General features: G+C 36.4%; 1 protein-coding gene and 1 long non-coding RNA gene across 2 annotated transcripts in view; both read left to right on the forward strand.

The window, feature by feature from the left end:
- The window catches only part of LOC134004709 (uncharacterized), a 478,899-nt gene that overhangs the window by 416,868 nt on the left and 46,248 nt on the right, over window positions 1-15,783 (forward strand). The window lies entirely within an intron of this gene.
- Window positions 1,805-13,935, forward strand: tomm34 (translocase of outer mitochondrial membrane 34). The gene is made up of 8 exons (XM_062415675.1): window positions 1,805-1,986; window positions 4,762-4,915; window positions 5,701-5,800; window positions 5,913-6,065; window positions 6,459-6,640; window positions 7,032-7,179; window positions 9,602-9,728; window positions 11,049-13,935. The coding sequence occupies exons 2-8, from the start codon at window positions 4,783-4,785 to the stop codon at window positions 11,238-11,240; spliced, it is 1,035 nt and encodes a 344-aa protein (XP_062271659.1). The 5' UTR covers window positions 1,805-1,986; window positions 4,762-4,782; the 3' UTR covers window positions 11,241-13,935.

Below are 15,783 nucleotides of genomic sequence, written 5' to 3' on the forward strand. Positions count from 1 at the left end.
AAAAACTGAGCCAAGATACCCTGATATTTGTTTGACATACTTCAGACTGCACTAAATACATAAAATATTAGTTTTTTATTAGTTTATGGCTCCATCAGAAAGTGGGAAAAACAATAAAAATTCTCCAAAACTACTGTATCACTGAACGCTCTCTTTAACCAAATCACACACATTTATGCTATGTTATCTGATCTCCTTTTGATATATAATGTAATAACTAGTGTAACACTGTTTTTTCAACTACCATCCACTGAAACTCCCCTGAAACTGTTTTGAGGGCACCTGGTTAGCCCCACCTTCCACTTTGAAAACCTCCATAATAAAATAAACCAAAGGCAGATGAATCAGCATTTTTCACTTTTGATTAGAAAGAACACACTTCTCTTTGATTTCTGTTTCTCATAAATAGAAACAAGAACAACTGCTGCCCTCTGTCTCATGATGCGTTTAATGGTTTTTGGAAAATATGGTAGAGATGAGTTTTCACCTTGTAAAGAAAGCAGCTTCAGATGGTAAATTCTAGAAAGATGAACTTCTCTGTTCATTTGCAAACACTGTTTGATGTATTGATAATGAAATTCACTAAACTGGATTAAATGACACAGAGAAAGGAAACACATTTAGTTAATGATCAAGCAGCTTTAAATAAAGTTTTTAAAAAAAATTATTTTGGATATTTTGAGGTCAGGACTCAGGACTATTAAATTCAGTGTCAGTCCTTAACTGCATACAAATAAATGTAAAAAATAATATTTTTTGAACAGACATAAGTATTTATTCCACTAATACAATAATTAATAGCATAATAGCAGCCCACTTTTAGTTTTGACCCTATAAATAGGCTACATTTGACTGGCATTTCTTTCAACCTTTATTTTTGATATAAGTACATTTTGCTGATAAGATAATATATACCTTTACTGATCCTCCTTGGGGGAAATTAAAACTGACACAGCAGTACAGTGGAAAAGAAAGTAGCAGTGTAAAGGTGAAAGTGTGCTAAAAATAGAATCAACAATAAATTAAAAAATATTATAATATAAATAAAAGTACTATATACAAAATGGATTTTTCTGTAAAAAAAAAAAAAAAATCAGCATTATGTAAATGTGCAACATGGAGAAATGCCTGAGATTATATACATGTGAATATTTAATTTACATACAGAATATACCCTCATACAGATAAAAATAAATGTGCAATGTGCAGAAAATATGAGATACGAATGAGATATATACATGTGAATGACCCTGAGATTTTATATACAGAATATACCCTCATACAGATAAAAATAAATGTGCAATGTGCAGCAAATCTGAGATGTATATGAGATATAAACATATGCAATGTTCCTGGGATTTCCATAATACGGTAAAGTAAATACACTGTACTGTACTTGTATACTTTCCATTTTACATTGAATTATTGCAACTTTTACATTAAAAAAGGAACAATGAATTTGCAATTTTCTCTCAACAAATTGATCATCCTATGTGTCCATCAGGGGGCGCTACAAATATCCAACATCCTACAAATTTCCGAAAGGACTTGAACGCAGCGTGTAAACCGAAGCGAAAGCAACATAAAACTATAATAACCGTCCTGTGACGCGACATTTTATTCCTAGGATGGCAAAGTCATGACCCGCCCCCTACTCGGCCTATGATTGGCTGTTTCCCTTCTATCCCTAACCAACCCAACCAAAGAAGGCAATGTGCAGTAGCCAATCAGAAGCCGAGTAAGGCGGGTCATAACTTCGCCTTCCTAGGAAAAAAAAAGATAAGTGACTGTAGCTCAGCCGGCAGTAGCCCACCTTCCCCCTCTCATAAACCGGCCACAAGACAGCCGCGTGTGTCTTAAAACCACCAGGACTAGAAAGTACTCAGGGTAATGTTAGTTTTCAGCTGCTTATAGTCAACCCAGACGTTTCTACCGAGTCCTCTGCGTAGCGAGGAAGACGAGGAGCGCCTCAATACACTGCACCCGGTAAGAAGTGAGGAGCTTCCTCACATTAGCAACGGTTAGCATGCTAACTTAGCTGGTGACTTAGCTCAAAAATATAGCTAATAAAAAAATAAAATAAATACAGGTGACAATAAATACATTCAACAGTGTCAACATGTTCTAAGGCCTTCGTTAAAAATATCAACTTTTAATGTTGGTTTTATATAACATGGGATTAAACTTGTTATTAAAAGGAAAAGCTAGCTGTCGCACTTCCGCCACTGACGCAGCTGCAGCTGTTTGTGTCTCCATTTATACTACATCTAAAAAAAACTGCAGTAGATAAAATTATATATATAAATATATGTTCTGTGTGTGTAATTTTAGGAGCTTAAAACATAATCTCCAGTGTAACATTTTTTACGTGGGTCCGTGAACGCAGCAGCAGCAGTAGCAGCATCACAACATTGTAGCCAGCTGTTAACGTTTCCATGACAACGGTGTTGTCATTAGACATTTAATTTATACAAGATAAATTAGTGCGTGTAGTTACGGATTATTGTCTTTTATAACATGGGATTAAACTTGTTATTAAAAGGAAAAGCTAGCTGTCGCACTTCCGCCACTGACGCAGCTGCATCTGTTTGTGTCCCCTGGTCCTGTTCAGCTACATTTATACTACATCTAAAAGCGGTGTAGTAGATACAGTTAAATATATATATAATCTGTATGTGTTAAATTAGGAGTTTAAAACATATAATCTCCAGTGTAACATTTTTTACGTGGGTCCGTGAACGCAGCAGCAGTAGCAGCAGGATCATGACAACATTCTAACCAGCTGGTGACGTTTCCATGACAACGGTGTCAAACAGGGAGATGAACCACATTAAAAATAACAAACCTCCTCTATTTGTCCTCTCCTGTTTCATAGTACACCACTTATTTGAGAGGGGCAGGTTTAAGATCTTCATCTCCAGCTGTTATAAACTATGGATGAGTAGTTGGGTATGAGGGTTGGGTATGGTTTAACAACCACCACAAATTAGGATACCAGTACTAGGGGTGGGAATCACCAGAGGCTCCATGATACGATATTATCACGATACTGGTGTCACGATACAATATTTTAAGTTTAAGAGGTGAAGACACTACGTCTTCTGGTGCGCTGCTCGGCTGCACACTATGTCTCAGTATGCTCATTCCTTTGTACATCAATCGATCCTTATGCTAAACACTGAATTTAAGTCAAGAGCAAGGACCAGGTGAAGGGACACTAATGTGCTGTGTATGTTGTTTGTAGAGTTTGATGTGTCACTGTTTTATCTGCTGATAGGTCACTGCTTTGTCTGTTGTCACTGTTTTTGTGTATTAGTGTTGCATGGTTTTTGTTTGCAAGGGAGCTGCTGATGGACGCAAGAAAAATTTCAGACCTGTCTGACAATAAAGTACCATCAATCAATCAATCAATATTATTACGATTTTAAATACATTGCGATATACTGCGTATTGCAATTCATTACCTTTTTTCACCGGCAAATTATGTCCCCAATTGGCATTTCCAGTTTCTATAATAAAAGATTGATACTTGGCGTCTGTGTATCGATACAAAGTTGTCATGCAAAATATCGCGATACTATGCTGTATTGATTTTTTCCCCCCACCCCTAACTAGTACCAATCCAAGTCCCCTTAAAGTGGTAGATACTATTTGAGTACCTTATTTGATACCCATCATGCGAACAAAAGCCTTAAATTGCATTAAATTGCCACCAACTCCTCCACATCTAAATGATTTGATTGCTAAATGATTGAGTGCTAAAAATCAGCATGTGGGTCACAGCATATGTCACACACACTTATAAATCTATGTGTGTATGTGCATAGACGTATACTTGTGGCAGTGGGCCAATCACATTAAGTCGCATTAAATTGAAGAATGTCTGCGTACAAATTGTCATAATTTTTTTTGCTCTGGGTGCAAAAAGGATCGATTGCAGGTGTCGTTTGACGGGAGATGTTTCAATTCTACTTGGTATCGATTTATTTTGGTACTTGATACCTTTTAAGGTGTAGAGTACCGATATTCAGCCCTACAGATGACCAGTTACAGATATAGGCCCCCCAAAACCCCAAACATGTGCATATAGCAATGTTTCCCATTAATTATATAGACTGTGGCGGTCCACCATGGTCTAATTTGTGCCACCACAGTTTCATAGTGAGCCAAACATGTCTGTACACTCTCTAAAACGTTCAGTAAAGCATCTCACCCTGAACCAGAGCTACTCTGCCATAGTGAAGTAGTTGAACTTGGGTAATCACTTCTGCTCTCTTTGTTTAAGAGCTGAAATACGGACTTTAGTCCTTTTTTGATGGTTGGTTTGGAACATTTAAGAACTGGTGAAATTTCTTTCCCATGCTTTGTGGGTGTGAACTTTTTGCTGTGTCATCACCATTCATAGCCATACAACCAGTAGTTAAAGTACTAAGGCACTAAATTGTTTAAAGCACAATTTTCTTTATGTTTTATAGATATAATCTCTTAATTTTGCTCTCAGAGTGCACCAGAATGATACATTTGACTTAAAAATGTGCCACTGGACCCCCCTAGAGGGTCAGACTGAGGTCCAGCCACCACAGTCTCTTTAAAATTCTGCAGGAAACATGAATAGTGTTATAGTTCAGGTGACTAGAAGCTTCTAGGTGGCTTCCCGTGGTTTATATAAGCAGTCTTCTTCTCTGACGCAGTGATCAGTTCAGACATTTTCATGCACAGATGGTAACCAGCTTTTGTTGTTTCATTTTTTTTTTTTTACAGATTACAGATAAATAAGACGCGATGCCTCAGAAACATAAGTCCCCCCGCTCCTGGACGGAGTTGAAACAAGCTGGAAATGAATGTTTCAAGACGGGCCAGTACGGAGAGGCCACCAATCTTTACACTCAGGCCATCAAAGAGCTGGAGAAGTCCAGTAAGTATCATTAAACTAACTATTACCTGAGGATACCTGCCTGCATATGGATTTCATACCACAAATACAATTAAATGAACAATGTTTTGATCCCTGTCAGACAATATTTAGAAATTATTATCACCCCCAATTGATACCACTAAGTTATACACATTACAAAAACTAACCATCATATTTTGTGTCAAATGTTTGAATCTTGCTGTTTTCTTTTAGTAATGATAATAATAATCATAATTATACATTTTATTTTTAATGCACTTTACATTTGAAACAAATCTCAAAGTGCTACAAGGTAGAAGCATCAATGTAAAAGACAGATTAAAAAAATAAAACATAATAAAAAGCATAAAAGCAGCAAGGTTAATTAAAAGTCAAATATTCTGCTAAAAAGAAATGTTTTAAGTCCTTTTGTGTTCTTTAGGTCAGAGGCTCAGTGTGTCTTAACTCGGCTACAGAAAAGCAACTAACTTAAATGTGAAGATTTGAATCAATCTTCCTTAAAATCTCTTACACATTGAATCCATGTAGATGTAGTTTTATTTTTAACCCAAACTGTTCAATTAAATTTAGTATGTTCTTCTCAAAGCAGTTAAAAAAAATAATGTCTTGAAACTCAAAACAGTTACGTGTCTTTCCAGAAACATCGTCACAGTAATATTCCCCAGTAAAAATGAATCTGTTGTTAGTTGTTCTTCTCTCTTTCTCCCTCTTTCCATAATTTATTTGTCTCATTACAAGTTTTTCTTCTTGGTGAAATTCTTAAAGAGTCTTTATTTCCTGTCAAGGTAAAAATAACCCGGAGGATTTGGGCATTTTGTACACAAATCGTGCAGCCGGCTACCTGAAGGACGGCAACTGTTCAGAATGTGTGAAAGACTGCAATAAGTACGTCATTTTTTACTTGACTTATTTCATCATTTTATATTGTTTATGTCTTGTTATATAGTGGCTTATTTCTTAAGATTGATATGTAACTGTTTATATTTGTTCTTCACAGGTCTCTGGAGTTGTACCCGTTCAACATAAAGTCTCTCCTCCGTCGCGCCGCTGCTTACGAAGCTCTGGAGCGCTACAGACACGCGTACGTCGACTACAAGACCGCTCTGCAGATCGACTTCAACATCGCAGCGGCTCACGACGGCACCAACAGGTACCTGAACTGTAGGCTGCTCATCCTGTGTTTGTGTGAGGATATCAGAGACGGATAAAAAGACGCAACACAATCCAGCGATGTCACATTTTTCCACTCTGACGTTTATTTACAAGAAACAGGAAGATGTCGAGATGTGTTATTTGTCATATTGGTGTGTTTCTGTGTAACTGTCTCAGGTGTTTTTTTCCCCCTCTTTAAGCCGGAGCCATGAAACCAAACCGAAAAAGCTCAGTTTAGATTTATGGTGCCATTAACATAGCTGAACTCTTACGTTAGTTAATTTATCATCTGAGAATGAAGGATTGGTCTCGATCCATCTCTCTACTCACATTAAGTACTAAACAAGGTTTTTATCCTTCTTAAATTCGTCTCTTTTTGTTTGTGTCTCAGGATGACGAAGGCGCTGACAGAAGAAGATGGTCCTTCATGGAGAGAAAAGCTTCCTCCCATCCCCACCGTTCCTCTGTCGGTCAGAGAGAAACTGTTCCAACAATCTGCAGGAAGCCCCGTACAACCGAACCAAGAACAACCTGCACCGCAGCAGAACGGCACCACAGAAACAAAGAAACCTGGTGAGAGGAGCGATGTGTCCCACTCAGATATTTGTGCTTAGAGAGATGTTGCATCTGAAAAGTCAGAAATACAATAAAGGACATAAGATAGAAATAAAACAGTGCTAATGATCAATAGGCCACCTATACATTATAACACTAATTCCAACGCTGTGAGAAAAAGACCCTGCACCACAAGAAACACGAATAATAAATGACCTAAAAACACAGAATACATTTAAAACTATACCAGAACTGAATTGTAAAGTTTTAACTTGTGTTTCATGAGAATTTTAAAGTTTGGCTCAGATTTAAATCCACCTTTTCCGCCTCTGTGACCTTATTCAGTATTACTATTTTTCTTGAACCGTCTGTCTTCTGCATCACATCCTTTTTCTTCTTCCTGTTGCAGCTACCAGCGATAAGGACATCAAGAGAGGCCAGGCGCTCAAAGACGAGGGGAACGCCCTGGTGAAGAAAGGAGAGCATAAAAAAGCCATAGAGAAGTACAGCCAGAGCCTCAAACACAACCCCAACGAGGTCACTACCTTCACCAACCGGTGGGTCAAAACTTCACCTGTACATCCATATTTTTATCCATATTTAATCAGATTTTTTTCTATGTATCTGCTCATCTTTAATTAATGTTTTTTTGTGTCCATGTGGTTTAGTCAAATTTAAAGAGGTTAAAATAAGAAAATAAACGTATGAATAACTTGCACACACACACATAAAATGTCTGCTTTTAATCCATTTAGAGAGAATATATTAGAGGATTATAGCAAAACAGTCTAAGTGGTGTAACCATAAAAACTTTGTCATATAATTAAACTTGCTTAAAAACGTTACATTCTCAATAAAACACCATATCAACTAGTTTGGCATGATCTTACATTATAACTTTATTATATTAAATAAAGGTAATGGAATACAATTGTTCTAAATATTACATTTAATCTGGGGAATCGTGGAGATCAGGAAACATTTACAGTAATTATTAGTATAAGTCTACTTAAATACACTGTAGGTATAAAATATGTAATATTTATCATTCTTTTGTTGGTTACACCATTTGACATTTTCAGGAGCATTCAGTCTTACTTTTGGGTAAAAAAAATGGTGCAAATGTCATTTCAAATTACATAAAACCAACAAAAATACAAAATGTACATTTGAACAAACCTGATGCTGCTTTTAAGATATTTTTTAAAGATCATTTTTGGATTGCTCATCTTGCCAACCCTTATTTGTCACTGACCCTTTTACTTAATTTATACAGTAGTATGCACAAGTTTTAGACGCTTTAGATACCACTGACACATAAATCTGTATCTGTGCACATTCAGCTCCTGTTTAATGTTAGTCATAAAACACAGTGAAGTATCCTGATGGAGAGTTATGACAAACAAGGTGAAGAATGACTCAACACAAAGCAGAGCGTCCATTATTTTTAATATATGACGACGCCTCAGAGTGCGTTACGGCTCTTAAACCACAGTCGTGAAGAGAAGCTGAGGTCAGAAGGTCTCACACAGTTTAACTTGTGGAGATGTTAGTTTAACCAGTGGTGACCTGTTAAAAGCAGGAAGCACTGTTGTTATGGTTACCTGCAGTTTACACGTACACATGGACACTGATTTAAGGGTCTGGTCAGGACAGAAAGGGGAACGGCGAAATTCACCAGTGTGTCCAAGCAAAATATTTATCTTGGGAGTCTCAGTGATGTTGAGACTTGCAGGGTTTGTTGGAAGATAACGAGCGAACTGAACATAAAGACTCATTTAGTCTTTTGTGGAGCGGTTAATACTCCGACAAGAGGAGGTTAAATTAAAGTTAATGGTGCTAAATAAGCTTTGATAGCTTTTTAACTTCTGTGGTTAAACTTAACTGCTGACTGGAAATATCTTTGAGGTGTCCTTTTTTATTTTTATTTAATAGACACACTCAGCACATGCTGTATTTTTTAAGTGTTAGTAGCCAATATCAATTTTTGCATCTTAGAAGGCACTTTTTAATCACATTTTTAATATTTTAAAGCTCATGAAGGTCTATAAAATAAAATAAATAAATCATAATGGCATCTTTAAACTTCCCACTATAAACCAGCAACCATAAACAAACATTGTATAAGGATGAATATACAATTTTATATATATATTGTTTTTTTGGTCATTTAAATTTGTATTGATTTTCAATGATAACAGCATCTTCCATGGATAATGGATAATAAAAGTATTGATTCTGGTGTAGACATTGTGAGACACAGTGCATAGAAAAGAGGAATATTAAATAATCAGAAATAGAAATAAAAAATAAATCTAACTCAAATATATGGGAGTGAGAAATCCAGTTCACAAACAATAAAATACACATGAAACTAGACATGAGTGCAGGTTTGTTGCTGAATGAATCCTTTTGATCCATATGAGTGTGATCTGATGAAAGTTTGATATGTGTTTATAATGAATCAGTTCAGATTAAAAGCTTCACACAGACTCACCTGAATCACTACTGACACCTACTAGTTTATTTATTTATGTTTTATTGCACATAAAAGAAAAAAAAACATAATACAAGGGAGAAATAATATTACATGCAGAGAGTAAGAAAAAGAAAACAATAACTAACAAAAGAGAAATGTATGAAATAAAACCCATAAGGGCTTGTTGGGTGGTTCTCCTACAGTGAGACATACAACATATTAGAGTTAAAGTAGAGAAATAAAGACAAAAGCTGAACAAAAACATAAAAAACTGAGGTGTTACAAGTGTATCAAGAAAGGTAACGCATAGAATAAGATAGTAAGAGAGGTGATGATGTGTTTTTATAGCTGTAATAATGACCTGGATTCATTTATTGAATCATATTGTGTATTAAATTAAAGTCTCTTTGGGTTCAAGGTAAAAACAGGCCAGTAGATAATTGGCTTAGCTTTTATATATAAGCTCTCTGATGTTTTGTTGTGCGTGTGTGTGACATCAGGGCGCTGTGCTACTTGGCAGTGAAGCAGTACCGAGACGCCGTCAGAGACTGTGACGAGGCTCTGGTGATTGACAGCAGCAACGTGAAAGCTCTCTACAGGAGGGCTCAGGCTCACAAGGAGCTCAAGGTGAGAGCACCAATCTTCTTCACTTTCTGATTCCTCACACAGAGACAATCAGACGTTGGTTTCGGGAGGTTTCCTGCCACGATAATTGGCAGCGTGTCCTCATCAGTATTCCACACACACAGAGAGAGAGGACACGGTTAGCTCCAAACAGTTTGAACTCTAAAAAATAGCCCCGACTTGCTCACAATCGCTCCGCCTTACAGTTCAGCAGTCGATAGACACAGATCACTAATCACTGCTACATGTTCCATCTGCTATTAACATGTGAGCTAATCTGGATTAGGAAATATGTATTTTAATGCAGGTGGAGAGTCAGTGTGAAGTGTGATTTGACAAGTTTGACCACATTTAATTAAAAAAAAAAAGTTAAAATAGCTACTAGCTGCATCTTTCTATCATCTCATACTGGCTGTTTAAAAAGCTGCAGATGAGTCGTTGGTGATTTGTCCTCAGACTGGAAGCAGCAGGTCTCTCAGGTATGAAGCAGATTATATGAGCCGATCTGTTGTCACTCTGAAGCTGGCGAAAACATCAGTACGTTAACATGCAGATAAGAAACATGATTATCAAGAGTAACCAGGTTATGTTAGCTTCCATAAATCATACTTTAAATCTCGGTACACACACACACACACACACACACACACACACACACACACACACACACGTCTCCATAGTCGGGTTTCTCCCTGTAACAGTCATCACGCTGCAGCCGACATACCCACACAGAACCGGTTCAGTTGACCTGTTTAAAATGGGATTTTCCCCGAACTCTTGTGAACTCTCCGTTTTCATCTGAGATCTTTTTCACATAGAATTAAACGTTCTTGATCGAGGACGTAGAGCTGAAAAGTTTTTACTCAGGTCAAGTCGTCTTCATCAGGTCCGTTTTCTTATTCGCTCAATAAAAGATTCTGCATGGTAGAATTTTCTTAAACTTTCACTTTTTTAAAATCTTGTATAATTAGTCAAAGATAAACAAAATGATCAAAGTTTTTGTACAGATGAAACTCTCAAACTTCCTAATAATCTTTAATCATTCTTAACATTGAAATACAGCTGCAATAATTATATTTGACACAGACAAAATCTTTCAGGGAGAAGAAGAAGAACCTGTCATTTCTAAAATAAGTCAAACAGTTATTCTCCAATATGTCACGATCTGTTCCCTGATGGGTTTTTTTTTAGCCATCAGGCCGCCACATGAAGCTTCAGGTTGCTTTTAAAACCTGTAAAATGTGTCGCTAGAAAATGATCCCCGAACTCTAATCAACTTTTATTCAGTTTTTAACTCTTAAATTCTCTTCATGATTCCTTCAGGACACAAAAACCTGCGTGGAGGACCTGAACCGTCTCCTCAAAGCGGAACCAAAGAACTCGGCGGCCATGAAGCTGCTGCAGGAGGCGCAGCAGCAGCAGCAGCAGCAGCAGCAGCAGCCGCAGAAGCAGCAGCAGAACCAGCCGCAGAAGCAGCAGCCGCAGAAGCAGCAGAAGCAGAAGAAGAAGAAGTGATGAAAACGTCGCGGACTCCGGAGACGGCGGTAAGGATCTGTCACTACACTGCCGGCAGAGGAGGAGAGAGGAACACAAATCTGATGGGTTTTTTTTTGGTTGTTATTTTAATAAGAGACAAATGACAGAAAACAGCCGAGCGGGTGGCACGATTCGACCGCTCTGAGTCCGTGTGGGATGTGTTTTTTTTCGACTCTCGCTGGAACAAACGTGAGCTCGGGTCTCGAGACGCTTCTCGGGAAACGCAGCTCCGGTTGGTGAGAGTCGAAAATTGAAATCAGAAAGAAGAAGAAGAAGAGACGCCACCATTTTCAACCCTGAGATTTTTCGCATTTTTACCAATTTTACTGTTTTCACCGTCAGTTGTAAGTCGCTGAGTATCTGAGAGCTGAAATTATCAACAAAAGCATTAAAATTCATTGTGAGAGTAAACCTTCACCACCTCCAATCAGAGTCAAGCGTTCAGCAGGTAATCAGACGTCATGTGGAGCTCAAAGCTGGACGCCACAAATTAAAAACAGTCATTCTCAACCTTCAGATCAGCACGTGTGACAAAGTAATCACAGCTTGAAGTGAAGTTATTAGGTTTTTCTGAACCACGACGAAGGTTTCACAATAAATACTAAAGTCATAATAAACAACTGTACTGTAAAATTAGGGCTGCAACTAGCAATAACTTTGATTATTCATGTAACGGCTGATTATTTTCTTTATTGTTTCTTATAAAATGTTATAAAGCAGTGAGTTAGTCAAATAAAAGCAGCAAATCCAGTTAATGTTGAGATTTTTTGCTATAAAAATGACGATTAGGTTCATATATTTTTTTCAGGTTTATCTAAATACATGGTGCTGATTTAATTCTTCATTCATGCTGCTGCAAAACAAAACATCCTTTCTTAAAGTAATATTAGTCTAAGTGATGGTGAAAGTCAGTCCTCATTACATTATTAACCCTTACATACTGTTCAAGCTTTAAAGCTGTAAAAAAAAAAAAACACTTTAAAAACATTTATTTTAAGCCAGACTTTTCCTAATGTGACCCACAGTTTACAACAATGGGAATGTGCAGTTGATACACATTTTTATATATGCAAATGTATTAAAAGTTAAAAAATCAGCATTCAAACATGTTGCTGTATCCATCATATTCTATAAAACAGTGAAGTAGAATGCCTTTTTCCCCCATAAAATGAATCAAACAGAAGGATTAAACCAATATTTTAATGACTGATGGAGAATTAATAATTCAATAATAAAGTGAAATAGTGTAGAGACTAATTAATGAGTCAGAATATGAACAGTATGTAAAGGGTTAAGTTTAGATGATTTTAATATTATATATAGTCCAAGTTAAAAAGTCTTTGTGGCACCAAATGTATCCCTAAAAGAATAGTTTGCTGCAGCTCCCAATGCAGGTAGATTTAATAAGATACCAAAAGTGACGTTTTGAGCTTAATGCGCCTCTTCAGACGGTCTGAAATCTACCTGCATTAGGAGCTGCAGTGGAAACATAAAAACAAACTTTCATACTTTTAAAAAACAAAGATCATAACTTTTGGAAGATGCTCACTGAATTAGTTTGACGCCTTCACTCTTAAAAAAGAAATGAGGAGGCACAATAACAGCAACCAATAACCCCAAAATATGAGTCAGTGTTGTCTTAAGATAAACTTTTAAATAAATATGAACCTATCTGTTTCCCCTTTTTTACAACTTATGTTCAAAATAGTTTGTTTAAAAGTTAATTAAAGCTAAATTTAATCACTTAACCGACCTATCTAAACTAGTTTAAGGTTCAAATTACAATCTGACCATTTTATTCTCACTTCATAATCTACACTCAGGTAGTTCACTTATTTATCCTTTGTTTGTTTATTTTGTTTCCTGTTTTGTTTTGTTTAGTTTTTGAGTCTGTGTGAATAATGTGTCTCATAGGATTGATATTTATGATGGTCGTGCTGCGTTCAAGTCATACAGGACGGATGTTAGATGGCAAATGTGGGTTATATTACCTTACATGGCTGAAATGAGGCATCCTTATGACTCTATTTAGGCCAAGTTAGAGCTTTTATTTGTTCCTCTAGTCATCACAACTCTGATATGACATGAACGCAGCGTTAATCTCAAGTTATTTGCCTCTTTTCCCACTAAAAATATACATTTGTGTGGTTTTGTTAACATCATCGCCGTCCTTTTAAAATCCAGAGCTGTTCTTACCTTCTGTTCAGACATCCGAGTCGCTCCACTGACAGGTTTTATGTTCTTTTTTTTCTTACTTTTTAAGATCAAACTAAGCGCTGTCTCACTCTGTGACGATGCTGTTTTTCACGTCGCTTTCATATCAGTGTGGAGAAAAAAAAGAAAAAGAAAAAGTGAAGTCTCATCGTACAATCCAGCTGTAGCTTTCCAAATTTCCATCTTTTCTAAAGTGCCTGTCCTCTTCCTCCGTCTGCTGCTCTGGACAGTTTCAAATAGTTAAAAAAAAAAAAGAAAAAAGTTGCACCTCCTCCTCCAGATTTGTGTGTCATGTTTTTCATTGCAGGGACGCTTTTCTGAAGCTGCGACCACAGCCTGACATCTTTTTGTTTTTCTTTTGTTTGTTTGTTTTAACTCACTTTTTTTTTTTTTTTGTAATTATGTTGGTTGATGTCGACCTGCTTCTGTTTCAACTGCAAATGAATAAATAAACAAATGAACAGAATCAGATTTAATGTCTTCTTTACATTTACTTAACCTTTACATTCTGTTCAGGGTCGAATTTTACCACATTTTTACATTTGAGAACTTTATAAACACCTTAAACACATTTATTTTAGCCAGACGTTTCCTACTATGACCCAACAGTAAACAAACCTGGAAATAAAATACATCTTTTTGTTTTTTTGTGCAGCTGATACACATTTGTATAAATGAAAATACACAAGTTTGACCTGTATTTATTAAAAAAACTTTTAAAAATCAGCATTAAAACATGTTATATTCATCATAATTCATCAAAATGAACCATAAAATACTGATTTTGAATGTCATTTTTCCACAAGATGAATCAAACAGAAGGATTAATTAAACATTTATTAATGACTGATGGAGAATCTATGAATGTGAATTGGTATAAAGACTAATTATGAGTCAGTATATTTACAGTATTTAAGGGTTAAAGCTAAAGTTTTGTCTGAGTTAAATAAGAAGATTGATACCACTCATGTACAGTGAGTATATAGTTTAAAAACATTTTAATTAGTGAAACTTTCCCCACATTGTTTTCTTTGAACCGCAGCAGAACAATAGCAGTAAAATCCTCCACTACATGTTGTTTCATGAACTTTGTCCCACTTCACCTTCAACATGCAGACTGACTCAAATCGAAAGTGAAACAAAAGAAGTTAAGATGTTTCCTTGTTTGCGTTGGCTTGGCGCTCAGACTGACTGGTTTTTTTGTCCCGTCTCAAACAGCGAGAGGAAGATAAACAAGTTAACGCTGAGGAGAAAACACTTCACAAAGCAGACACTTGTTCTTCCTGTAAGTCGTATCTGCGTGTGTCAAAACATCTGTATAATTTAGTTCAGTTATTAATCTCCAGCATGTTCAGCTTGGTTAAAAACCTTCATAATGTTCATTTCATGTATCTGAATCACTCTGCAGCTGCATTCTTGCATCAGATTTACTGAAAATAGGTTCTGATTTGGAAAGATGATTTTAATATTATATATAGTCCAAGTTAAAAAGTTTTTGTGGTACCAAATTCCCACTTTGTGTAATTTAACCCTAAAAGAATAGTTTGCTGCAGCTCCCAATGCAGGTAGATTTAATAAGATACCACAAGGGACGTTTTGAGCTTAATGCGCCTCTTCAGACGGTCTGAAATCTACCTGCATTAGGAGCTGCAGTAAAAGCATAAAGACAGACTTTCATACTTTAAAAAAAGATCATAACTTTTGGAAGATGCTCACTCTCTGAAATCACTTTAGAAAGAAATGAGGAGGCACAATTACAGCAACCAATAACCCCAAAACACTTCACAAAGTAGACACTTGTTTTTTTCCTGTAAGCCATAATATGTATAATTTAGTTCAGTTATTAATCTCCAGGATGTTCAGCTTGTTTAAAAACCTTCATAATGTTCATTTAATGTATCTGAATCACTCTTCAGCTGCATTCTTGCATCAGATTTACTGAGAATAGGTTCTGATTAGGAAAGTACAGTCGTTTACATTAGTCATTTGTTATCAGATTAAAATACAGACATGAATCACAGTTAAACTGAAACTCTTAAATTGGCATGTGGTGATCAAGTTTAGTTTTTACTCTTACTGTGGAGAAACCACCAGTGTGTCAGACTGTTAAACCACAGTCCGTACCAGCTGTCACACAGTGGTGTCAGAGTGATACCTCTCTTTACTCTCTTGACTATCTTTGAGTGCTGCAGAGAGCACGCTGACTAGAGACAAACATCATGGCAGAATGAACTAAAACCTAACAAATATGCTCATTTTTGGGCCAAAATTAAAACATTCTGATAGATGTGTCGCCTGATAATCTTAT

This window comes from Scomber scombrus, chromosome 3, assembly GCF_963691925.1.
Source record: "Scomber scombrus chromosome 3, fScoSco1.1, whole genome shotgun sequence".
Classification (NCBI taxonomy): domain Eukaryota; kingdom Metazoa; phylum Chordata; class Actinopteri; order Scombriformes; family Scombridae; genus Scomber; species Scomber scombrus.

Excerpts from the sequence above, each read along its gene's own strand:
- tomm34 (XM_062415675.1), top strand. The coding sequence starts at position 4,783 with ATGCCTCAGAAACATAAGTCCCCCCGCTCCTGGACGGAGTTGAAACAA. Across the intron at positions 5,801-5,912 it reads TGTGTGAAAGACTGCAATAA|GTCTCTGGAGTTGTACCCGT; the intron begins GTACGTCATTTT and ends TGTTCTTCACAG. Across the intron at positions 9,729-11,048 it reads AGGCTCACAAGGAGCTCAAG|GACACAAAAACCTGCGTGGA; the intron begins GTGAGAGCACCA and ends TGATTCCTTCAG.